This window comes from Amphiura filiformis, chromosome 9 (genome assembly GCF_039555335.1).
Source record: "Amphiura filiformis chromosome 9, Afil_fr2py, whole genome shotgun sequence".
Classification (NCBI taxonomy): Eukaryota; Metazoa; Echinodermata; class Ophiuroidea; order Amphilepidida; family Amphiuridae; genus Amphiura; species Amphiura filiformis.
The window spans coordinates 24,849,569-24,874,427 of NC_092636.1; the positions used below are offsets into that span (position 1 = coordinate 24,849,569).

General features: G+C 37.9%; 2 protein-coding genes across 5 annotated transcripts in view; one reads left to right on the top strand and one right to left on the bottom strand.

The window, feature by feature from the left end:
- Window positions 1-5,891: 5,891 nt before the first annotated feature.
- On the bottom strand, window positions 5,892-20,297 carry LOC140160785 (tryptophan 2,3-dioxygenase-like). The gene is made up of 11 exons (XM_072184085.1): window positions 20,173-20,297; window positions 16,742-16,812; window positions 15,874-16,055; window positions 12,400-12,533; window positions 11,515-11,652; window positions 10,461-10,571; window positions 9,120-9,227; window positions 8,146-8,257; window positions 7,364-7,501; window positions 6,972-7,062; window positions 5,892-6,498 (listed from the first exon to the last, which is right to left on the bottom strand). Exons 2-11 carry the CDS (start codon window positions 16,774-16,776, stop codon window positions 6,276-6,278), a joined length of 1,272 nt encoding a protein of 423 aa, XP_072040186.1. The 5' UTR covers window positions 16,777-16,812; window positions 20,173-20,297; the 3' UTR covers window positions 5,892-6,275.
- Window positions 20,298-20,324: 27 nt separating this feature from the next.
- The window catches only part of LOC140160786 (cathepsin O-like), an 80,235-nt gene continuing 75,700 nt past the window's right edge, over window positions 20,325-24,859 (top strand). The window contains exon 1 of one of the 4 annotated variants that reach the window (XM_072184086.1): window positions 20,325-20,422. The gene's annotated coding sequence lies outside the window, so the exon portion shown is untranslated. Of the gene's footprint in view, window positions 20,451-20,473; window positions 20,605-24,859 lie in introns of those variants that run through there. The other 3 variants (XM_072184089.1, XM_072184087.1, XM_072184088.1) reach the window with 3 other exon arrangements.

Here is a 24,859-nt window from a genome sequence, read left to right on the forward strand (position 1 = left end):
CAACAACATTGTAAACATGTTTTGGTTAAAACGTTTTCATACCATTTAAATGTTGGGTAACATACAGGTGATGAAAACGTTTTATAATATTTTGTATGAAAAAAACCCACTATAACAATATTTTAAAAAAATTTGATCAAATGTAATTGTAAAATACTTTTGTCAAAATTTGCAACATATTTTTTTAAAGTATTGAAAAATATGTAAGAATGTTTTGCAGCAAGTTTCAAAAATGTTTTTGAATGTTAAAACATTTTATACCCTTATATAACATAACATTTAAGCGTTTTCTGTAAACATTTTGTGTTTGCTGGGTAATTAGCAAGAACTTGGTCAATATTCGGTCAAGAGATCTTTGAAGAGGTATGAAGGCTTTCTTTTTTCATGTTTGGGTGGGGAAGACAAAGCAAAAGAAACACCACAAAAAAGAAAAAGAGAATGGCTACCAATGGCAGCACCAGGAATTTTTTTTTGGGGCAAAATCAACACATTTTGTGCAAAATTTGGAAATTTACGTAATTTTGAGGATTTTGCCCCCCCCCCCCCTGTAGCGCCGCCACTGATGGTCACGCATGTGAAAACCACATCATTTCAGCAAACTAAAAACTTTGAAGCCAGTTTCTCGAACCATGGCTATTGGTCAGGCTTCCTAAATCGTTAGGCTTAAGCTCAATACCAGTGCTTACAATTTCACATCATACATCGCCTAGAAAGATAAATCAATAAGATCGATCCATATTGGTAGGGCTACCCCACTGGCTTAGGAAGACTGACTACTAATACTAGTCAAGTTTCCAGCAATCGGACCTACATCTCTTGACAATTTCATCAGTTTTACATTAATTAAATTTAAAGCTATTATTAAGATGAATAATATGTACATTAATGTTACACTACTTAAAAAAACATAAATATGATTTGGCTCCTTAGGGGAACTACCATACAGTGCATTTAAATGTGACCAATCCCTAAATAAGGGCTGCACTTTCGGCTGCTCAGTGCCTGAAGTGCGGAAGTACAATAGCTGCCATGTGTAGATGAGTACAATATACTGTGTGTAAATTGCCAAATGTTCACAGGGCAGCTATTGCACTTACCCACTTCTGGCACTGAGCAGTCATTTTGTCTGTCCCCATATTTCACCATGTAAAATATTTCAAAAATACAACTTGGTGTTATTTTATTAAAAATAAAGCTAAAAAAATAACAGGTTTTAATATATTTGGCTCCGCAAGTTTTTGGCTTTGTTAAAAAATATTGACTGCTGGTAGCACAAAACTATTAATTCCTAAAGCTGCTTGCAGCGCAAAAAGGTTAAATGAAGGTAGTTAACCTTTATGTGCTCTAAGCAGTTAACAGGTTTGCGCTCCAAGCATTTGATATGCAGTAAACAACTACATATGGTCACCCTGCTACGATAATTGCCCAAGTCATTTTTGTAATTTTGAGAACAAGTACAAAAAATGGTTCAAGCATGCATTTAAACATATTTATTCACCAATCTTTGCACACAAAATGATGATAAATTAAAAGGAATAATCAGAAATGAATAGGGACAGGGTGATTACATAACTGATACATGCTTGAACCATATTTTGTACTTGTTCTCAAAAATTACAAAAAAAACATAAAAAACTTAAGTATTCTAATATTGTACAAGCTTTTAAGGCACATTATATCATTTAAATACACATATCAATGCCAGAGAAAAAATACTTCAATTTCACACAACAAATTGACCCTGATTGCGCAGCATATTAAGGAATACTTTTGTGAGCTTAATTTAAGCTAATTTTTGACTCCCCATACTTTCTAAAATCTACATATAAGGTGAGAGCAATTCAAAATTAGACTGCAACACTACTTGTTAATTTAGCTTAGCAGGAGAGCTTTTGAGAAACTTCCTCATCATCAGCTGATGTTGTTACCTGTAGCTCCAACATTTTCTTGGGAAATGCCAAGAGCCCAACCTGATCAGATGATGTCACAAGTTGGAAAATCCCTGCCCCTGGTCTTTTTGGGATTGATCAGGTTGTCCTACACAACTTTGGTGACGTCCCCTAGTGCGAAGTTGTCTGATCAGATTGGTCTCTAGTCGTTTACATGAAAACATCATAGCTAACAGCATCACCCGATGACAAGGAAGTTCATCAAAACTGCCCCCGGTAAGCAAAATTATTAAGTAGTATTTTAAATTACTCTCATTTTTATTACCACTAAATATGAATCTGCAATTCTATCTACAAATAAGCTGATTACAAACTATACTTTTGTTTTTGTTATTCTTGATTACAAGCATGCGTATATACAGTTATTATTTGGTTGCTTTGTTCTTAAAGCTTAAAATCAGCACAACTAAGATAATACTAGCACAACTAAGATGATACTAGCACAATTAAGATAATCATGTAAGGAAACCAATACTATACCCTTTTTCACTCTGATGTGGCAGTGACGTCATGCGCATTTCATTGGGCGCACTATCAAATTGCTGGTGTTCGCGTGAAGCGCTGTAGTACACACACACGTTTAAAGACATGGATGCGCGAGTGAAACAGCTGCTTCAATGCATTGACATCACTGCCACATCAGGGTGCAAAATGGTATACAGTAATATATATATTGGAAGGGAATGCAAAGCTTTGAGTACTTACATAATTGGGTTCTTCTCTCATATATTTGAATACCAGAATTCCTGATACATTGTTGGATGGTTTGGTACAGCTGAATATTGCTTTTTTGAGCTTACAAAATATTGCTTAAAATTATTTACTTTCATTTAAAAAAAACATATTGTATTTGCGATTACAATTTTTTTGTTTTTTTAACAATTTTTGTAAACATTGTAAACAATAATTTCGAAGCACAAAAAAACAAATTTTCCCGATAGGTCAGGGTTCACTTAATTCAGCTGTACCAATCATTGCCAAAACAGGTGCACAATGCATTCAAAATTTACTGACTTATTAGCCTATTGTCATATATCAGGGTCTTAGCTAGATTTAACAAGTGCCCATCATTTTCACCAAAAACTGCCTGTCCAAAATTTGACCCCGAAAACATAAACCAGACTTCTGCCCCTTCTGAGGTTCAGTCAGTTCAAATAGCTAAAATTGCCACAGCCTGACTTACTTGTCTGGTCTTGTTTTGAGTTCACAAACCTTATTCAAGCATTATTTTTAGAATATAGCATTATGTCACAAGCATTAATTGTGCCTGTCCCAGTAGCATATGTCACAAGCATTAATTGTGCCTGTCCCAGAAGCAAACTGCCTGTCCAAAATGACGGGTGGATGGGTGGCTAGCTAATACTCTGATACATATTGATTAACTGTATATAATTTGGAAGTGAAGTTCTGACACTGGGTAGAATGACATGAAGGACCCATCCATTATTTTCGACAATAATAACTGAATCCACATGAAAATACATGGGTAACAACATTGAGTTACATAAACATATTCACCACAATCACAGATACAAGATACATATTTGGTGCATACGCACCAATATGAACTCGCGCCAATCGATTCGTGTTCCACGACTCTTTAGGATATTTGGTTTAAAAGATACATTATTGGAATACAGGGTTAGGTGCACTAAGTACAAAAAGTGAATATATCTCATTAACCAATGATCCTACAGATATGCGGCCAGTGACCTTTTTGTTCCTTACGAGCAACTTTAAATTTGACCCGACCTTTGACCTCACATGACCTTTGCGGTTTTATACTCCCAAAGTGTCAGGGATCATTGTCCCCAAGTTACAGCCTCGAAGCAACCAAATTTGACCTGACCTTTGACCTCACATGACCTTTGCGGTTTCATACTCCCCAAGAGTCAGGGATCACTTCCCCCAATCGAAGCAACTTCAAATTTGACCTGACCTTTGACCTCACATGACCTTTGCGGTTTCATACTCCCCAAGAGTCATGGATCATTTTCCCCAGTTACAGCCCAATCGGAGCAACTCCTAATTTGACCTGACCTTTGACCTCACATGACCTTCGTGGTTTGATACTCCCCAAGTGTCAGGGATCATTTTCCCAAAGTTACAGCCTGATCGCAGCAACTTTAAATTTGACCTGACCTTTGACCTCACATGACCTTTGCGGTTTGATACTCCCCAAGTGTCAGGGATCATTGTCCCCAAGTTACAGCCTAATCGGAGCAACTTCAAATTTGACCTGACCTTTGACCTCACATGACCTTTGCGGTTTCATACTCCCCAAGAGTCAGGGATCATTTTCCCCGAGTTACTATATATATTTATTGCTTTAAGCTTTCCCTCCGGTCTTTCCGTTTAAAGGGAATTTTATCAAAGCGTCAGATCAGTGCCCCAAACGAACAAATTTCTCAACACGCATGCTCAATTCAATTAATAAATCAACCTCTATGCAGAAAACAAATTGTTGTTGTTTCTAAAAACACTATTTTCTATGAAAATAGTGAAATTTTATGTTTTTTATATTACACACTATCATCGCTTGAATATTTGTTTTAATAAAAGTATCATAAATATTTAAATGAAGGTAATTATAATTTACTATATTCAGGCTTTCCCCATGTCCCCACGTTCGATTCAGAAGTAAACACTAATACCTCGCGCCTCCCGGCGGGAGGAATTCACCATCGAAGTGGTTACGTAATTCCCTTGGTTACCGGATCACGCTATTTTGGTATGCCTTCGAGTGCCATATACTTTGCGTGGTGATTGTTTCGATCGTGTTTCACTACTCAAGTGCGTGATCTCGTTGACATAGTAACATTACGTAACTTCGATACTGAATAAGACCACATTTGACTAGTATTAGCCCAATCCAAGGTGTTAAAGCATCCTGGATAGATACATGTAGTAAATATAATCTTTTTCCTGCCAGGGCGTTGTTTACACACACACATCACATCCACACACAAGGACAATTATTGGCCATCACTGCGATTTCCAACAATACACCTACATGATATAATATTACAATGTAATAATATGGTAAAATAACAGTTAATTACATTACAAATAATGTGAACAAAAACTTGCAGAAAAGTGCAGAAACCTAATTTTAAGTTACTTCAGCCTCTTTTTTGGTATAGGGCAGATGATTTACAAAGAGATGGAAGGATCAGATTAGATTGGAATTCTAAATATTGGTAAGAGAAATGCAAGTTTTACAGGCTGTAGACCCTATAAGAGTAGGGTCCTCAAAAAGGTGACTTGTTGCTAAAAATGTGCTTGTCTATGATACAACTCCATATATCATGATGATTAGGATACTTCTGAGAACCAGGTTGAGGTCTCTGATGGAGGGTATACTCACTCACACACACACACTGCTTATAAGTATAATTCTTATATTGTGAATATTTCAGAAGTTAAATATTGTTATCAATATTTCAGTATTTTAAATATTTCCCTACTCAGTGGCAAGTCCAGGAAGTTTCTAGCTTCTGGGTTGAGGGTTTCTAGACAAGCCCCTGAATAGTACTGATATATTAATTCCATTTATAAGTTTAACCCTGTTTTCCTACTAAACCAGAAAAACTTGTTGACTTGTTAAAATAGTAGTACTTTACAAAGGCTTAACCCTGTTTTCCTACAAAACTGAGAAAACTTCTTCCTGACATTCAAATAATGCAGTATTTTACAAAAGTTTTACCCTGTTTTCCTACGAAATTGAAAAAAACCCACCAACTTGTTGACAACTTAAACAAGAAGTACCTTAAAAAAGCTTAACCCGTTTCCCCCTCAGAAATTGAGAAAACTTGTTGACATTCAAACAAGTAGTAGTACTGTCTCACTCACACAGACATATTCAACTCATACAATTTCATGGAAGTCTATGGGCTATTCCAGTTGAAATCCATACACCCCTTATGGCAGACATAACCTAATCTCCCACACAGGGGTGTAGATTTCAAATAGAGCCACCCAGTCAGGTTAACTCTAACTGTGTAGAATATTAAGGTTATGTCTTCCAAAAGGGGGCACGGTGGCCAAGTGTAATGGGCCTCCGACTCATAATCGGAAGATTGCGGGTTCGAGCCCCGGCAACGCCATCATATTGTTCCCTTGAGTAAGGCACTTTATCTCAGACTCGCTGTGGAGGTGTGGCGATCCCCCCACAGCAACATTTCATGATGGAGTCTGGCCTAATCGCTATCAAAAGAGAGATGAGCACCATCCTGTAAAATACAGGCTCGAGTCCTTTACCTTCCAAAAGAGGGTGTATGGATTTCAACTGGAAAACAGCCATTCAACATCCTCCTCCATGACATCTCAAGCAGAGTTCTCCTCCTGAACACTCAGTTCCTTGTGTGAATCCTCCTCCATGCGTTTCTTGAATGCTAGTGAGAGTCTTTCCATGTCTACTGTAGGCATCTGTGGGCTGTTAGGGATGGATAGCATACGCTTGACTCGACGCGGGAGCTGAGGGATGTAGGCAGGAGGCAGATGGAAGGTGCAAAGGTTGAACAGGTCCACAAATACTTTATAACGGTCACTGTAAGGAAAGGAAAATACAACAGAGAAATTAATATCTGAAATATAAAACTGCTTTAACTAAGAGAGCTGCCTAACTATACAAGATCACCACATTTTGTGCACAGTGTTAAAGTGTTTTTAATTTGTCAAAACCCATTGAAGAAATTTACTATTTTGTTGCTGACAATCAAAGCTTGTTGTTGTGATGATCCAACAACTGATGTCTACTTGCAGTCTTCAACATGATCCCCTCAGATCAGGAGGAGGGGGCAAGGAATTATGAACAGAGATGAGGGATCTACAATCTAAGTCAGTGTTTGTGATACAAACCTCTGCTCAAGAGATACCTAATCCTACAGTTTAAATAAGGTACATGTACATGATTCAAATGGAATGTGTCCTAGTTTATCAGCTTTTAAAGAAAAATATCATGACAAAATTCCTGTGGGCAGCTTCTTGAAGTGATTGCTATAATAAGCTTGTCATCCTTACCTGACAGTAGATCTAAGGTACTGGTATCCTGATGATCCTCCTGTGCCAGCCTTGCTTCCAATCATTCTCTGAGCCATTAACATATGATTGGCTGAAACAAACAAACAAACAAACATCATGTCAAAGGTTAAAGGGGCTCTGTGAGATTTTATAAAAACTTACGCCATCAATTTTGATCAAAATCTGTTTTTTAATATGTATACGATGTTTGTTTATATACTAATCACTAGCATGTGGAAATAGTAAAGCTGAATTCAGCGTCTTTCATGTAAAAAAAAATCATGATTTTGTAATTAAGTTGCAGATCCGGAATCCAGATTCCAAATTCCGAATATCTAAGAAGGTTAAGGAACTGGCAGTAAACAAACAAACAAACAACACCAGTTACTTACATCTCCATTTCATCAGCAGGGAGTCAAGATCCATAAGAAGACTAAGGAATTGGTATGGCTGATGGAATCGTACTTCATTACGATAAAATGAAATAAGAAGAGCTCCTTGTAAGGCCTTGTGTGACAATCTTCTTTCACCTGTAAATAAACAAAAGAAATACAGTGAAACCTCTGTTGAGGAGGGGGACTTCTCATATATAGGGGAGACTAAACAACCCATGTACAAACGCATGTATCAGCACCGTAGACCCAGTTCTACAGGTTTGAACGATTCTGCAGTTTACAAATTCTCAAATTTGCCAATCATTCATTTGAGGATAAGGATGTGCTAGTGCTCGACAGAGAACATTAGTGGTTTGAAAGAGGAGTCAAGGAGGCAATACATGTCCGGCGGGAGGAACGTTCGCTCAACAGAGGAGGGGGACTTCGCCACAACCTGTCAAGGACTTACGACGCAGCAATCAGGAAACTACCCCAGCGACTCTCCTGTGACGTCATACCATCAAGTGTGTCACAGGTCAATAGTCAACAACCTGATCAGTCAGCCTGATGATGCGTCTTGGATGAGACGCGATACTGTTGCTATCAAAAATAGTATGTCCAGATGAACAGATTTAATATTCATTTTATAATGTCATATCTTCAATTTTTCAGACAAAAAGTTCATGACTTTTTTGGGAAAATGTAAAAAAAAAAGTTCTACGGTCGGGACTGCCGAGATGGTCGGTCAGACGAGGACAAGCAAACAACTTTTTTTTTTGGTCTAAGGCTCATACACTTACCTCGTGTTCTGAGCTTATCATGAATACTAACATCCAAGATTGAGTCAAAAGTCTCCTTCAGAGTCTCGTATTCAGCCTTTGCAATCTCCTTTTCAGCTTCATTTTCAATATTCTACAGAAACAGGAGGACAATAAAACTTTTAACATGGTAGCTCGAATCTAAATTTCTGATCTTACCATTTTCGATTTTATGTCTAACAATGAATGTAATATAAGCTATTTCTTAGTTTTTCTCTAATCTTCAATTTTTGATCACCCACACCCACACAACCGTAGGGGCTGTGTGGGTGTGTGTGAGCAAACAATAACAGGGGACATCAACCAACCTATTGAGTTTTTACTATCCAACTGTGTGAGGTTTCTTCTCTTTATCATACCATTGGTAAAAAGCAGACTTAAGCAGTCAATGGAAAGCATGGCGCTAGTTCTCTTGATCGAGAACGCTTTGTGTACAAATCAATAGGGTATGAAATGGAGCAAACTGCAACTTTTGAATTCACATCTTCCTTGGGTTTTTGGATCATCATGTCTTTATTTCTTTAACAATTTCTTTGAATGGGGTCTTAAATTTGAGTTAAATTGGTTCCAATTTTGACATATCTGCCTTTGTTTACGATATACAGGGGGGAACATATCTGGTACCTTAATTCCTGTGCGCACTATATCATATCTCTTTCAATTAATGCAATGGGCTATTCCAGTTGAAATCACACTACCGCTGTGAAAGATTTTGGAAATATCTTCCACAGGGGGAATATGTTTTTCAAATGTAATTGGTAAAGAGGTAATCATTTTGAAACCCATACTCCCCCTGTATTATGGCTTTACCTATTTCTTCCACAACTGGAGTGAGTATTACAAATGGAAGTTACCCAATTGTCTATTCTATTCAAAACTCAAACTCCCTCTGTGGTAGACTATAGCTAAATCTTTCACAAGGGTAGAGTGGATTTTAAATGGAATAGCCTGCTTACCTTGACCTCATCAGACTTGTCTTCAAGCATACGTTCCACCGAATCAGAAAATCGGGCCCAAAAATTAAATCCATCTTCCTCCAATCCAGGCGCCCTCTCTAGCCATCGCTAAAAAATTCATAAACCAAACCATTTCAATATAATATGAGAAGTAGTTGCATAAATAATTCATTTGTTGTATATGCTCTGCGTGCCGGCTATAGCTTTTAAACTAAAAAGTTCTGAGATAATTTTTCAAAATATAAAGAGCTATCTTAAAAATCACTGAACCAATACTAGGCTTGTTTGTACTCATTTTAATGCATTTTTCATACTGATTCCAAATATGATTATGAAAATTTACAATACTGAAATTTTGAATTAATTGATTGGGTCATCTGCAGGTGACACTCATGTTGAAAGAGTAAACATTGATTGTAAGTTATGGCCAAATAAAGGTTTTTGTTTTTCAAATCCTTCCAAATTATGGCTAGTCAGAACGTTGCCTGAGCTAGCAGTTTATGTACTCCAATATTGAGAAAAATAAAGTCTGCACTTGCAGGGAAAGGTATCGGTTCAATATACGTGAGATCCAAAGGCTCACTGTATACATGTAGGGTTTTATTTTCTGTGTGTCCATAATTTTTCATGGGACGGGGGAAATAGCAAAAACTTGTTTTGGCCTATAATTTGATATATAACTGAATAACTGCAATACATGTACATATGGAAATATAAATGTTGCCAGTGGCTTCCTTGACTCATTGTCTATAAGATCAATGTATTACTCTGCATAAATAAACTGTATTAGGCACAAAAAAAAAGGTTTGTCTCAAAGCTCACGAAAAATTTAAAAACAAATGCAAAATGCGATTTATTTAAAAAAAATTTATTCCTGACTTTTTTCATGGTATTTTTAAGGAAAAAAAAAAAAAAAATTTCCGCCTAATTTTTTCTGTAAAAACTAAAAAAAAAAAAAAAATTGTTTTGAAATAAAAAAAAATTTCTGTATTTCTTTTTTGTCAAATCGTGCGATTTTACAAACGCGCGGGCAAGCTTTGAGACAAACCTTTTTTTTTTTTGGCTCTGGACCCATCTTATATACAAATTACAACTGAAATGCACTTAAACCTTATATACCATTTTTCACCCTGATCTGGCAGTGACGTCAGTGCGTATTTCATTGGGCGCAGCTTCAAATCGTTAGCGTTCGCTCATATGCTGGCATGCACACGCTGTGTGCAAAACAGCTAACTCAATGCATTGACATCACTGCAACATCAGGGTGAAAAGTAGTTAATTTTGTTGAATACAGAGTAAAATTATTCCACTGTCTGTTTCTACTCAATAAAGAATACCTACCTCTACCAGGTTCAACATAGATGGCTCCTTCTCAGCCTGTTTGATATCTTCCAAATATGGTCCATGATGAACATGAGTGTAGGACTTCTGAGCATAGCTAGTTCTCCAGCTCTGAAAAGTCATCATAAATTGTCACATTAAATATACACACTGATGTACAATGTAGAAATACTTTTTCTACCGAAATAAACTTTGGTCACTACCAAAATGATGTCCCCAACTTTTGGTACTATTCCACACACAACATCCATGACAAGCTTCAGTGCCTTTAAGCTTCCCAAAATCACATTTGTCTCTTTCCTGATTAACAACTTTTTCGGATCATTTTTGTTCAAATTATGTTCTATTTAGAAAAATTGTTTGAAATTTTTTTTTCTATGGGCGGATAGGGGCGGTCGGTCAGGCATTTTTTTAAGGCTAAAAGTACCCAAAATTTCACCAAAATCTGACAAATTAAGATTTTTTGCAATCATATTTTCTAAAAATGTTCAGCCAAAATTAATAAACTTTGGCCCCAAACGGCTGATTTTACATGATTTTAGCAAAATTTAAAAAACTGGGTTTTTTTTGTCACCTTACAAGTGCTTTCTAACTGGTAAGGACCAGAGAAAGGTACATGTTCATTCAGACTGCCTCAAAACACCTAAATGACAATATATAATGATGTATATTCCTACGTAGCGGTAAATATGTGAATATAAAAGCAAAATTAAACTTCTACGCTACTCAAATTTGGTACACTCACCGGAGCGTGAGACACCTCAAATGACGTCACAGGTGTAGATGACATCAAACAAGAAGATAAACATCATAAACTTGCTGAAAAAACTTTTGTAAATAAGATGAACATCTTCTTGTTTGACATCATCTATAAATGTGACATCATCGGAGGTGTCTCAACAACAACATCACTACATATAGCAACAACATATCTTCAGAGCAATAACATCAGCTGAAGACTCCGGTTGACCCGGTGGAAGCACTCCGGTGAGTGTACCAAATTTGAGTAACATAGAAGTTTCATTTTGCTAATAATTTATCTTGTACAGCTTACTGGCACGATCCCCAGTTTATTCTCCAGCACACGGAATTGATAGCTTTCAAATCCAGATGATCCCCCCAAGTAGCAGCGAAATGCTGAGAAATCAAATGGAGTCATAGTCTCTACCACATGAACTTGCTCCAAAAGAAGCTGTTGAAAACAATACAGATTATCACAAGTGATTAAAGAACTGTTTTCATTGCACTTGACGACAATAAACAGGAGCAGTGGCGGGCTGGCGGCACCAGGAATTTTTTTGGCGGGGGGAGGGGTGGTGTGAATTTCAGGGGAAAACAAATACATTTTGAATAACAATTGCTGCAAAAAGTTGACATTTTTTGTAATTTTGGGTTTTAAGGCTGACAATGCCTTCAAATTAGGGGGGGGGGAAAGAAAAATATTAGTAGTGTTGTCACTGAACAGGGGCAGAAGCTGACTTATTTTGAAAGGAGCAGATGTGACACATGATCATTGCAGAATGCATTAAAAAACTTAAAACTTTTAAGTTTTTGATTTTAAAAGAAATAGCTGAAATCAACACCAAGTAATTTTATTTTCATAGCTGGTGTTACTTGAGAAAGCAAGCAATGGCAAAACTAACATCCATCCTTCAGGAAAAACATTATGGTCCATGACTCAAAGCAGGAACTCTACAATCCCCAGTCATCTATTAAATATGCCAGATAAAAAAAATGAGAGTAAATAATTTAAGCGGGGAATAAGTTAGGACTTTATTGATGTGCACAGTAACCACAGTAAAAAAAAAAAATCATTCTTGCCTATTATGAGCAGATCACATGCCTTTACAATACATCTCAAGTCTTTTATGAAATTTAGCCTAAATAAATTTGATTTATCATATTTTAAGTTTGATAAAATAAATTCTGATATATTTACCTTCATAATCATATTGATTCGTCCCATGCGTGTGTTGATGAGTAACATGTGGCTCTCATCAACAGGGATAGAGCTCAGCATCTCACGCACAGAATCCATCTCGTATAGAATCTGTTTGAACCACAGCTCATAAACTGAAACAAATACACAACAATCAAACATTTGATAGGTTCCTACATACATTAAATAACTAACAGTTTATAATCACAAACAATTTCATATGATTTAAGGAGTATTTTGTGATCCTATCATCCTCTTTTTATGTCATTTTTCAGTTGGTAGATATGCATGAAAAAAGTTTATTCCCAAAATTTACGTTGATTCCAATTTTGTGTTTGAGAGTTATGCATGATTATGTGTATTTACATAGGCCACTGTGTTGTAATTACCTTTTGTTGTACCAGAACAAAATACAAATTTGATGATAATTTTGCTAAACGAATTAATCTGCAAGAAATATTCTGTACATAAACATTATATGTAGCCAGAGGTTTTCTTTCAGTGGTATAAAAATCTAAACTTAAGTTTTGGATCAGAAAATGCCCCTTTAAGATTATAATCTGATCTACTGGACTTACGTGGCATTATTTCACATCCTAGATATCCTGTCACATCAATTGGCCTGATAATGCATCCGGGATAGGATGTGGTATAATAGTGCACTCATAGAGTCCTGTAGATCAGATTATAATCTTAAAAATTCACAGTCATTAATACCTGGATGAATGATAATCTTCACGATCGTAAACAATTTCATAGTTTACACACTTCACATAAAATTTAAAGAAGTAACAAACTTTAAATGATATAGTAGATGACATAAACTTATTTATTTATTTATTCTTATTTATTTATTTATTTAATCATTTATACCATTCCAGACAGACCCAATATTGTATAAGTCAATAAATTGAACGATTGCCCTAGGTAATAATGTTAAGGGTAGACAAGGTACTGTTGGTCGAAGCAGCCAAAAATATTGATTTTCATTATGTAAATCAGTATATTATTGAAAAATAACACTTTGATGTTTTGCAAAAGTTCATTCTACAAAGCATAAACTTCATTCTATAAACCTTGCTTGATTTATCGTTGTTAATGAGTTATGTACATTTATGTAAGTGTTGCAGGTGTTTCAGCCCTCCTCAAGAACCACAGGACCTACAAAAGTATATCTGTGATATTTGAATTCTTCTACACACTCGCTATGAAATGAGCAATGCGATTTTTGCCAAAGCTGACTACCATTCGCAAGATGCTGTGAACTACCAAATCGCAACACTTTAAAATAGTGTCAAACCTTAACACTATTATTTACAGACCATAGCCTTAAAACACAAAAATTTACATTATTTTTCAAATGCCATACATTTTATCATGAAAATAGGAGTTTTTAAAAGACAATTTGAAAGCCAATTAAAGAATTTTCAAGAGAGCATCATGGTCCAGTGGTTAAGGTTGTTGCCTCTGATGCAAGAGACCATTACTGATACACCCCCCCCCCAAATGTGCAAAAGTATACAAAAAGTCCCACAATACGACAATTTGCGAGCATAGCGAGCAAAAAAATCAGGGTTTTTACACTTTTTTGGCCAAAAAAATGTCCACATTTTTGAGGAAAAGTCCACTTTTTACAAATTGCCCCCCCCTGGAAAAAAAGGTCCACTTTTTCAAAATCAGCACCCCCCAAAAAAAATCCCGCGTACGGGCCTGGATACAAACACGATACTAGTACGTTGTACCACTAACAAAATAAACACCTACACCACTACCAAACTTGAGGTGACCTCCAGGGGAGGTCTCTCCTATATTGAGACTCAAAGTCTAGCTACATGTACAGAAATGTTGCTCACCTTGATGTACTGTAATAAAGAGATGTTCATCGTGTATCGGATCTCCATGTAGTTCACTCTGCATCACATTGCTACCAAGAACCCCCCCAAGAGGTGACACAAAGTTTAGCTACATGTACAGAAATGTTGCTCACCTTTATGTACCGTAATAAAGAGATGTTCATCATGTACTGGATCTCCATGTAGTTCACTCTGCATCACATTGCTACCAAGAACCCCCGAAGGTGACTCAAAGTTTAGCCACATGTACAGAAATGTTGCTCACCTTGATGTACCGTAATAAAGAGATGTTCATCGTGTATTGGATCTCCATGTAGTTCACTCTGCATCACATTGCTACCAAGAACCCCCCCCGAAGGTGACTCAAAGTTTAGTTACATGTACAGGAATGTTGCTCACCTTGATGTACCGTAATAAAGAGATGTTCATCGTGTATTGGATCTCCATGTAGTTCACTCTGCATCACATTGCTACCAAGAACCCCCGAAGGTGACTCAAAGTTTAGCCACATGTACAGAAATGTTGCTCACCTTGATGTACCATAATAAAGAGATGTTCATCGTGTATTGGATCTCCATGTAGTTCACTCTGCATCACATTGCTACCAAGAACCCCCGAAGGTGACTCAAAGTTTAGCCACATGTACAGAAATGTTGCTCACCTTGATGTACCGTAATAAAGAGATGTTCATCATGTATTGGATCTCCATGTAGTTCACTCTGCATCACATTGCTGCCAAGAACCCCCCGGAGGTGACCCAAACTTTAATTAGTTACTTGTACAGCAAAATGTTGCTCACCTTGATGTACTGTAATAAAGAGATGTTCATCGTGTATTGGATCTCCATGTAGTTCACTCTGCATCACATTGCTACCAAGAACCCCCGAAGGTGACTCAAAGTTTAGCCACATGTACAGAAATGTTGCTCACCTTGATGTACCATAATAAAGAGATGTTCATCGTGTATTGGATCTCCATGTAGTTCACTCTGCATCACATTGCTACCAAGAACCCCCGAAGGTGACTCAAAGTTTAGCCACATGTACAGAAATGTTGCTCACCTTGATGTACCGTAATAAAGAGATGTTCATCATGTATTGGATCTCCATGTAGTTCACTCTGCATCACATTGCTGCCAAGAACCCCCCGGAGGTGACCCAAACTTTAATTAGTTACTTGTACAGCAAAATGTTGCTCACCTTGATGTACTGTAATAAAGAGATGTTCATCGTGTATTGGATCTCCATGTAGCTCACTCTGCATCACATTGCTACCAAGAACCCCCCCCCCAAGAGGTGACACAAAGTTTATAGTTACATGTACAGCAATGTTGCTCACCTTGATGTACCGTAATAAAGAGATGTTCATCGTGTATCGGATCTCCATATAGTTCACTCTGCATCACATTGCTACCAAGAACCCCCCTCCGGAGTTGACTCAAAGTTTAGCTACATGTACAGAGTAATGTTGCTCACCTTGATGTACCGTAATAAAGAGATGTTCATCGTGTATCGGATCTCCATATAGTTCACTCTGCATCACATTGCTACCAAGAACCCCCTCCCCCACCCCTCTGGGAGGTGATCCAAAGGTTAGCCTCAAGTACAGAAGTGTTGCTCACCTTGATGTACCGTAATAAAGAGATGTTCATCGTGTATTGGATCTCCATGTAGTTCACTCTGCATCACATTGCTACCAAGAACCTGGTCTAAGTGAAGGTAATTACCATAGGTCAGTTTCTCTGGCTTATTCTTGTCCTTCGTTGAGGAATTATTGCCATTGGTATTTGGGGTAGGGAACATGCTGGTGGTAAAAAAGAAGTAAGTGAAAATGGTGGTTAAGACTCATCAAAATACACCAGGCACAAAAAGAAACATGTCAGTTATATTCATCCTTGCTGTTCAATAACTTGATAATTTTGGATTATTCTGAAATATACATTTTGTTAATTGGACTTTGCTTTCTCATTTGACACTCTGTTCGTGAAAAACGAACAAGAATTGACCAAGATATGCACCTCCAAACCCCAAAATCAAAGGTTGCATTTTCAACGATTTTCAATGGGAATGCATCATTGTATTGCACACAAGCACCACGGGCCAATCAATAAATCACACAGTGTAACAGGCACATTTGAATTGTTAAAATTGCAACTTTTCATTTTGGCGTTTGAGAGTTTGGAGGCGCATATCTTGGTCAATTCTTGCTCAATGTTCACGAACGTGTCAAATGAGAAAGGAAAGTCCAATTAACAACATGTATATTTCAGAATAATCCAAAATTATCAAGTTATTGAACAGCAAGGATGAATATAACTGACGAGTTTCTTTTTGTGCCTGGTGTATATAAAGCAAGTGTCAAAGTATAAATAAATGCCTTAAAAAATTGAAATGAATATATTCACTAAAAGTTATAGTACCATATTCCTTCCATTAAATCTTGCAAAGGATACATGAATAAATATTAAACATACAGTATGAAAGACTTACCCATTTAAGGCAGCTCCACTAAATGGACAGCTCATTTTACAAAATTATAAAGCTTGCTGTATGCTGTCAAACTGCAATAAAAGAGATAAAATCCAAATTAGCGTTGACTCCTCATTTTAAGGGGGTACTACACCCCTCGATAAATTAGTGTCTATTTTGCATTTTTCTCAAAAACTAATAACACAGTGGTAACAAAAGTTATGTATATATGATAGGGGCAAGGAATCCAATTACTACACTGGAATTTCAGTGACCCAAGACAAGCGGTTCGTTATTTATGATAACAAATAAGGTACCGCTAGGATGTACCTCATTTCCTATCATATATATATACTAAACCGCATGTCTTGAGTCACTGAAACTTCAGTGTAGTAATTGGATTCCTTGCCCCAATAATATACATAACTTTTGTTACCAGTGTGTTATTATTTTTTGAGAAAAATGCAAAATAGTCACAAATTTACCACAGGGGTGTAGTACCCCTTAATATGTAAGCTGATACGGTACTTGGTGAACAAACTCACTTTTTACTGTTCTGCTCATTTGGAAGAGATACTTAATTTAGGCTTCAACTAAATTTTAGACTGTTCTAAATAGGCAAACTTTACTATACAGTTGAGTCATTGAAACAACTTTCAACCAACTTTAAAAAAACATTATTCATAACCTCATGAATAGACATAACATGTTTAATCCAATCACAGAGAATAAATATTAAATTAAATGCAGGTTATTGACAAAGTATAATGACTACGTCTTGTGACGTCACATAATGTCCTCTTTACAATGACCACATTGTGTGACGTATTATGCCCTCAAACAATTTACGTGGGCGCTGGCCACCGTATTTGGACATCGCATGATTACGCGCTAGTGTGATTGGTTGCTATCAGTATCTCTTTAATCGGCTGTTCAATTTTGCGTAGGGAAAATGAAAGATAAAGTTAAAATTTTAAAAGAATAAAATGCAATGCACATGGAATTTCAAAAGTACAAAGTGACAGTTATGAATGAGGTTATGACTTTGCATCAGTTTTTTTTGGGTATTGTGAAAAATCTGAACATTTTGCTTGGATCTTGGAATATCCTTTGGGGCTGTGCCCCTAAGGATATTCCTCAGTTCCGAAGCAAAATGTTTAGATTTTTTACAATACCCTCAAAACAACTGATGCATTGCTATCATTTTTCGGTCAGTCAGCATCAACATTTTATTCTGTGTTATTATTGAAATTAGGATGAAAGTTATATTATTTTGATGAGTCAACTGCATCTTTGGAGTAAAGACTGCCTATATTTTCAACAGTCCAAAATTTTGTTAGAGTGCAATTTTAGCAACATTTTTAATGTGGCCGCCCGTCGTAAACTGCTGTGTTACTTCTGGACTTCTACTCTTTTACACAGTGTCATGCTTCAGCGAATCCTGACTAGATTTCGAATACAATTGTCTCTAGCCTCGAAAGTGAAGCTCATCGGAGAGCATATTATTTGTGGCAGCTGGCTAGACATCCTAGACTTCTCGAGCAGACCATTGCATTCGAAATCTACTCAGATTCGCTGAAGCATGACACTGTGTAAGTAGTTTACAAACAATATCATTACGTCAATTTAAGTCAGCTTTATTTTAAGCTGAATCATTTATACTTGATCGCTTTTGCAGAATTCTCACACATGCTCAGTGTTTACTTCTGTTTTCAGAACGTCAAGTGGATCAATTGATACAAATCGCCAAGGCAAAATCGACGCAGCTTTTGCAAGTTGAAGAAATCTCAACTAATTCCCAGCGATGTTCCATGGCGATGACGATGTCCCTTGACACATGAATGCATCAATGTCAACCAATCATTTCCAACCAATTGGATCTATTATTTTGCTAATTAATTTACCTTTCTCGATTATTATTAACTTTATGAATTAAAAGGGCATTTTGTGATCCACAGCCTCCTCCCCCCACTTCTCTACAAAAAAGTTGAGATTTTTATGCCACTGGAAAGCTCTGGCTACATAATGTTCATGTAACGGTACCAAAAATTTCTTGTTTAGGAAAAATATCGTCAAATTTGAATTTCGTTCCGGTATTTACAACAGTGGCCTATGGAGCAGTGTTTTACACATAAATCATGCATAATTCGCAAATGCAAAATCGGAATCAACCCAAATTTTGGGAGTAAGCTTTTTTTCTGGATATCTACTGAAAAATGTCATAGAGGATGATAGGATCATGAAATCCTCCTTTAAAGCCTTTAATGTACAATCTTTTTTTCTTCCAAAATGATAATTAGTTAATAATTATGCAATCATTATGAAAGTTCCAAATACATTTGAACGCGAAAACATTGGCAATTTGCAAAGAAACAACATCATAAACTTCACCTCTACTACTCGAAATATCTCGTTACTTTTTGGATTAGGACGGCGAGTTCGACCTCAGAGTTATTCTCCAATGCAGTCAGTTTGGTTAAGCTCCCTCCACACATGTGGAGGGAGCGTAACCAAACTGGCTTCGTAGGAGACTTCGATTTGCGATCTTTCCGTCATAATATCATAATCTGAAAATTATGATATGTCCCACCAACAGAAAATCATCCCGTTTTACTACAAATAGGGCGAATTTGACAGTTTGCTCATACGTTGTAGATTTAAGTTGGAACATGTGTAAGTATTACAAATATGCCAAAAAAAAATAAAGACCTATATTCTGAAAAAAGATCAAAGCAATAATTATTGACAGCAATGGATGTTCTAAAAATGCATTTTGTGGCAATGCTTGGCATTTTATTTTGCAATCGTTATCGCCGTGATAAGTCATGCAAAAGCGACAAGTGATGAACCACAAAAATGGTCAATCGCCGAATTTTTGTGATTCATCGCTTGTCGCTTTTGCATACTTATCACCGCGGCGATAGCGATTATTGTAATTGTTTTCCAGACGCGGTGCATCGCAATCGCTCAGCGATCGATTATAAATTCAGCTAAATACTAAAATACTATCAATGACTATTGTAATTGAGTTTCTGTCTGTGCATGCATGTGTGAGTTGGCATCGTTTCGTTTCGTTTCGTATTGGAATTTCCTCCTTTTGTGTAGGAGCACCTCTTCCTTTTTGAAGAGTAAGTTCAGTTCACAAACATCCACTAGTCACTTAACAATCACAAATAAAGAAGAATTGTTCCTTCTTCCTTTACATTTAGTCACAAATCACGATCACAATAATCAAATATATATAAAGTTAAGGTTGTCGGCAGCGGCGAGGGGAATAGGGTCAGGCAGGGGGCAGGGAGTAGTTTTATTGACCTTTCTTTGAACTTGAAATGAAGTCAAGTTCAGTCACATGTTGGATGATGTTGAATGTTCAAGTGTCAGTTGCCAATTATACCTTCTGCTGAGTTAGAGGACTCATAATCACTTGATTCATAATTAGTTTTTATACTTACATGCATATACGTAGTATATTTTCATCAATAACAAAATCAAGTCGCAGCTGCGTCACCAACACACGTTGATTGATTGATTTGTAGAGCTCACTGCTGTCGATAACATTCCGAAGGTAACATTATTCTCATCCTCCAGTAGTCTGAAACTCACTCTCACTCTGAAACGTCGTACCATATTGAACTTTGCCTTCACATATGCTATTGGCTCACTAGCTGTGGTTAGCAGCAGGAAGTTTGCGGCCGGAAAAAGGTAAACAGAGGTAAACCAAAGACAAAAAGTAGGCAGAATTTCCTATATTTGGTCAGATTCTCTGTAAAAAAAATATTGATCAGTTTGCTAATGATTGTTTGAAAATCCCCTTCGGCATACATGAGTTTACAGCTCTAATAAGCCCGTAAATCCATAATGAAGATCCACAATTTATTTTTTAGGTACAGGTAAGCTTAAAATTTCATAACATGTGTCAGACTCAGAGTGCACGATTTGAGGTTGAGGGTACGTTAGTTCACCACATCTTCTTCTTCTTCTACCGGTGAGTACATTCCTCTCTTCGAGAGTATCGTCGTACTGTGTGCAGTGCAAATGTGGACGAGCGGGAACACGGCTTCTAGCTGCTCATGAAGAAAAAATATATACAGGTGCAGTTGCAGACCAAGGTGCGAGTAAACAGAATCCAAGACTTGAGGACTAACGTAGAGGCAGTGGACGCAGATTATTTCTAAACTGGTCCAGGGATTCTGCTGACACTACGGATGCTGGGAGTCGGTTCCAGATGCAGATGACACTCGGGAAAAATGAGTACTGGTAGGCTTGAATCCTGCAGTGCTGCTGCCTGTACTGCATGTTGTGTCCTCTGGTGGTCTCGGAGGATTGGTACAGGAAAGGAGGGCCAGATGGAATGGCTACCAGACCATGAACAATGCGGTACATCATGATCATTTTGTTGTGAGCTCGCCTGTCATGAAGGGTCTTCCAGTTAAGATCTTCCAGCATGCTGGTGACACTATGCCTCTGGTCGTAGTCTGACTTGACGAACCGGGCAGCACGCCTCTGTACCATATCAATCTGATTCACAAGGTCTTTGGTTGGAGGGTCCCAGACTGATGAGGCATATTCAAGCGTTGGGGGGACGTAGGTGTTGTAAGCCTTCTCCTTAATCCTGCTGGGGCATTTCCTGAGGTTTCTCTGTAGGAATCCACGGGTGCTGTTAGCCTTCTTGCAGATGTTGTTTACATGGGCTTTCCAATTCAGGTTGCTTTGAATGGTGACACCTAGGTATTTCGCCTTGTCGACAGTGCAGAGTGTAGTCCCATGGATGGAATATTGGGCATCAATGATCTTGTTCTTATTGGTGACTCTGAGCACTTCACACTTATCAGGATTAAATGCCATTTGCCAGGTCTTCTCCCAGGTCTGAAGTTGGTCTAGATCATCTTGGAGGGCAGTTACGTCATCGTTGGTTTGGATACGTCTGTATAGGAGAGCGTCATCAGCGAAGAGGCGGATGCTTGATGTGACAGCATCAGGTAAGTCATTTATGAAGACCAAAAGTAGAAGTGGACCCAATACGGTCCCTTGGGGAACGCCTGATGTTACGCTTGACGTGAAGCTCCTCTTCCCTTCCAAGACAACCTGCTGGGTGCGGCCAGATAGAAAGTCACGGATCCATGCGAGAAGGTTACCCCGTACGCCAACATGAAGTTTACGCAGGAGACGTTCATGGGGGACCCGGTCGAAGGCCTTAGAAAAGTCAAGTAAGATGGCGTCAACCTGTTCTTTGTCACGGAGTCCCTCGGCCAGGTCGTTGATTGTCAGAAGCAGCTGCGACTCACAGGAGTGTTTTTTCCGGAAGCCGAACTGCTTGTCCGTAAGGATACCATGCTTGTCAAGGTGGTGAATGATCTGGCTGTGTAGGATGTGTTCCATTAACTTGCCAATGATGGATGTCAGGAGATGGGACGATAATTCTCAGGCTTGTGTCTGTCGCCTTTCTTAAAGATGGGTGAGACGTCAGCTGTCTTCCACTGGGTGGGGATCTTGCCTTGATGTAGTGAGGCCTGAAACAGCATAGTTAAGGCTGGCGCCAATTGCCTGCTCCTTCTTTAAGTAGGTATGCAGGTATGTTGTCTGGGCCGCAAGCAGAGAATGGTTTGGTGTTAGAAAGCAACTTCCGAACTCCCTCCACATTGATTGTAAAGCTGGGTACAGTAGGGTGGATCTCCGGTCCTAGGTCTGGAAGTGAAGTGGTGTCTTCAGTCGTAAAAACAGAAACAAACTGGTCGTTAAGAAGATTGGCCTTAACAGTGCTGTCAGATTGAAGAATGCCATCCTTAGTGGCTACTATTTCACAGTCGGTAACAACTGTAATTTCACTGTCTACAAGATCATGTTTCGTAGCGATCAAAACTCCACCGTAGCCATCTGAGCGATCTTTGCGAAGAGGGGCGTTATAACCAGGTGGCATCATTTCGCTGCTCAGCATGTCCGGTTTAAGCCAGGTCTCGTTTGCTATGATGACATCTGGTTGACTGGAGTCTACCGCTTCCCAAAAAGCTTCCTTCTTTGCTTTACAGCTTTGCAAGTTGGCAGACAAAATCTTTAAGGGTCTAGAAACATTTTTTCTTTCTGTTAGTTCTTTTTATGGGGATGAGCGTTGAAGCGGTGAACCAATATCCGAGCTGTCCGCTGCACTACCGGATGAACTGTGCCTACTTGAATTGACACTAGCGTTTTCTGGCATGGGAGCAGTTGGGTCGTGGTTTAGGCTGGATAGAGCATCAAATCGGTTTTCAGATTCAGAAACATAGGTGTCGAGGAGGGATGTGGAATAATTTGGGGTGTCACAATTAGCACATATCCATGTGACATCAGATCTGTTAATTCTGTCATACGATTCGGAAGACATGCCCATGCAGTCTGTGTGAAACCAAGTATCACAGGTATCGCATGCAGCAGCCATTCTTGTCCGAGACCAACGTACAGCCTTTTTGCATACACCACAGGGATATTTGGGGGTGTATGGGCCAGGATTTGATTCAGTGTCACAAGATTGAGTTATCAGCAGGATACAAATATACAGTAAAACGAGTTTCTTATTCATGTGAACTGGGTATGCCTTAATGCTGGGTGTAGATAACAGGTTGATACTAGCTATAAAGGATGCTTGGAGCGACTGATGGTAGCAATGGTGATTTGGCTCAAACAAGCTAGCAGCTGGGTATGAAGCAGAGGAGTTCTGCTCAGACTGTCTATATGGTGCAGTAAACTGTTCATATGTACAAAAGTTACTTGCCAGGCATAATAAAACCAACAGTGATAAAATCAGGTAGCACTTAAACATTGTCACAAACTTCAAAGTGTTCACAAATAATGATGATGATGTTGATGATCAAAGACAAGGGAAACGAACAAGAGGTATGATCATGGGAAGGATCAAGGGGTATGATCATGGGAAGGAACATTGGGTAATGGATGGGTGACAGAAGGTATCACAGCACAGTGGATTGCAAATGTTCATCAAAGTCAAGTCATGAATATAACAGTAAACAAGATGGTCACCATATTGTTCATGCACTAGTCAGTCTACTACTGGTACTGTACTCACGAAGGGCCCTGCCCTATGCTGTGGTGCTTGTTGACGGTGAGAAGATAAGCTTAATGAAACTCCACACAATGGATCTCCAAAAACGATCACCAAAATGATGGAAACAATCTTGCATAAAAGATGGGGTGGTAGATTGCATCAGAAAGCAGGAAATCGGCTTGAGTCCGTAAAAAGGATGATTTTTAGGAAGGTTTAGGTGAGAGCAAAACAGAATACGTGTTCCCGCGACTCGTGACCTTTGAACCATAAACTTGTTGAAACATAAACTTGTATGGCTCAAAATTCGGACCGCTCGCCATTAAGTTTACTGACTTCCGTGTTTTGAAATTTGTTGACGTTTTAATGATCCCCGAGAAGTGGTATTTATGTAAGTATCTGCGCCAATAAAGTATCCTTACACTTGGAAAAATAATCACAATTTCCAAACTGAACAATATTGGGGTAAATTTGTTTTTTTAATAGATGCACTATCGAAATCTGCACATTATGACACCACATTGAATCCAATGTGACTTCAAGAAGCAAACTTACAAGCATTTGATTAGACGAAGGTCCAGTTTTAAAAGTGACAAACTGGCCTATTCAAAACTCCACAGACTAGACATCTGGTTTGAGAGTGGTGAATGGCTAATTTGTGCATTTGGCTTTAATTTAAAACAAAAGGAACAAAAGAAAACTGAAACAAAAGGACTGACAATTAAATTTAAGTTATGAAAAGTACAAAGAAGTAAAACTGAAATAAAACTGTTTTAAATAACGCTTCATTGAAGAAACTGTGTTGTCTCTTTGTTGCGCTTGTTGGAATCTGTTTGCGCCTTGTATAGACCAGTTTGTCACTTTTAAAACTGGACCTTCGTCTATTCAATTGCTTGTAACTTTACTTCTTGAGGTCACATTGGATTCAATGTGGTCTCATAACGTGCAGGATTAAATAGTGCATCTATTAAAAAAACTAATTTACCCCAATATTGTTCAGTTTTGAAATTGTGATTATTTTTCCAAGTGTAAGGATACTTTATTGGCGCAGTATAGTATTTTTTGTGTACCCTAGAATAAAGGTCTATATAAAAGAAAGAAAGAAA

Bases quoted from the DNA above. Each gene is read 5' to 3' on its own strand.
- LOC140160785 (XM_072184085.1), bottom strand. From the start codon at position 16,776: ATGAGCTGTCCATTTAGTGGAGCTGCCTTAAATGG. The intron at 9,228-10,460 runs GTAGGTATTCTT...TGAATTTTTTAG, and splicing joins CTATGTTGAACCTGGTAGAG to CGATGGCTAGAGAGGGCGCC. The intron at 6,499-6,971 runs GTAAGGATGACA...CTTTCCTTACAG, and splicing joins TACCTTAGATCTACTGTCAG to TGACCGTTATAAAGTATTTG.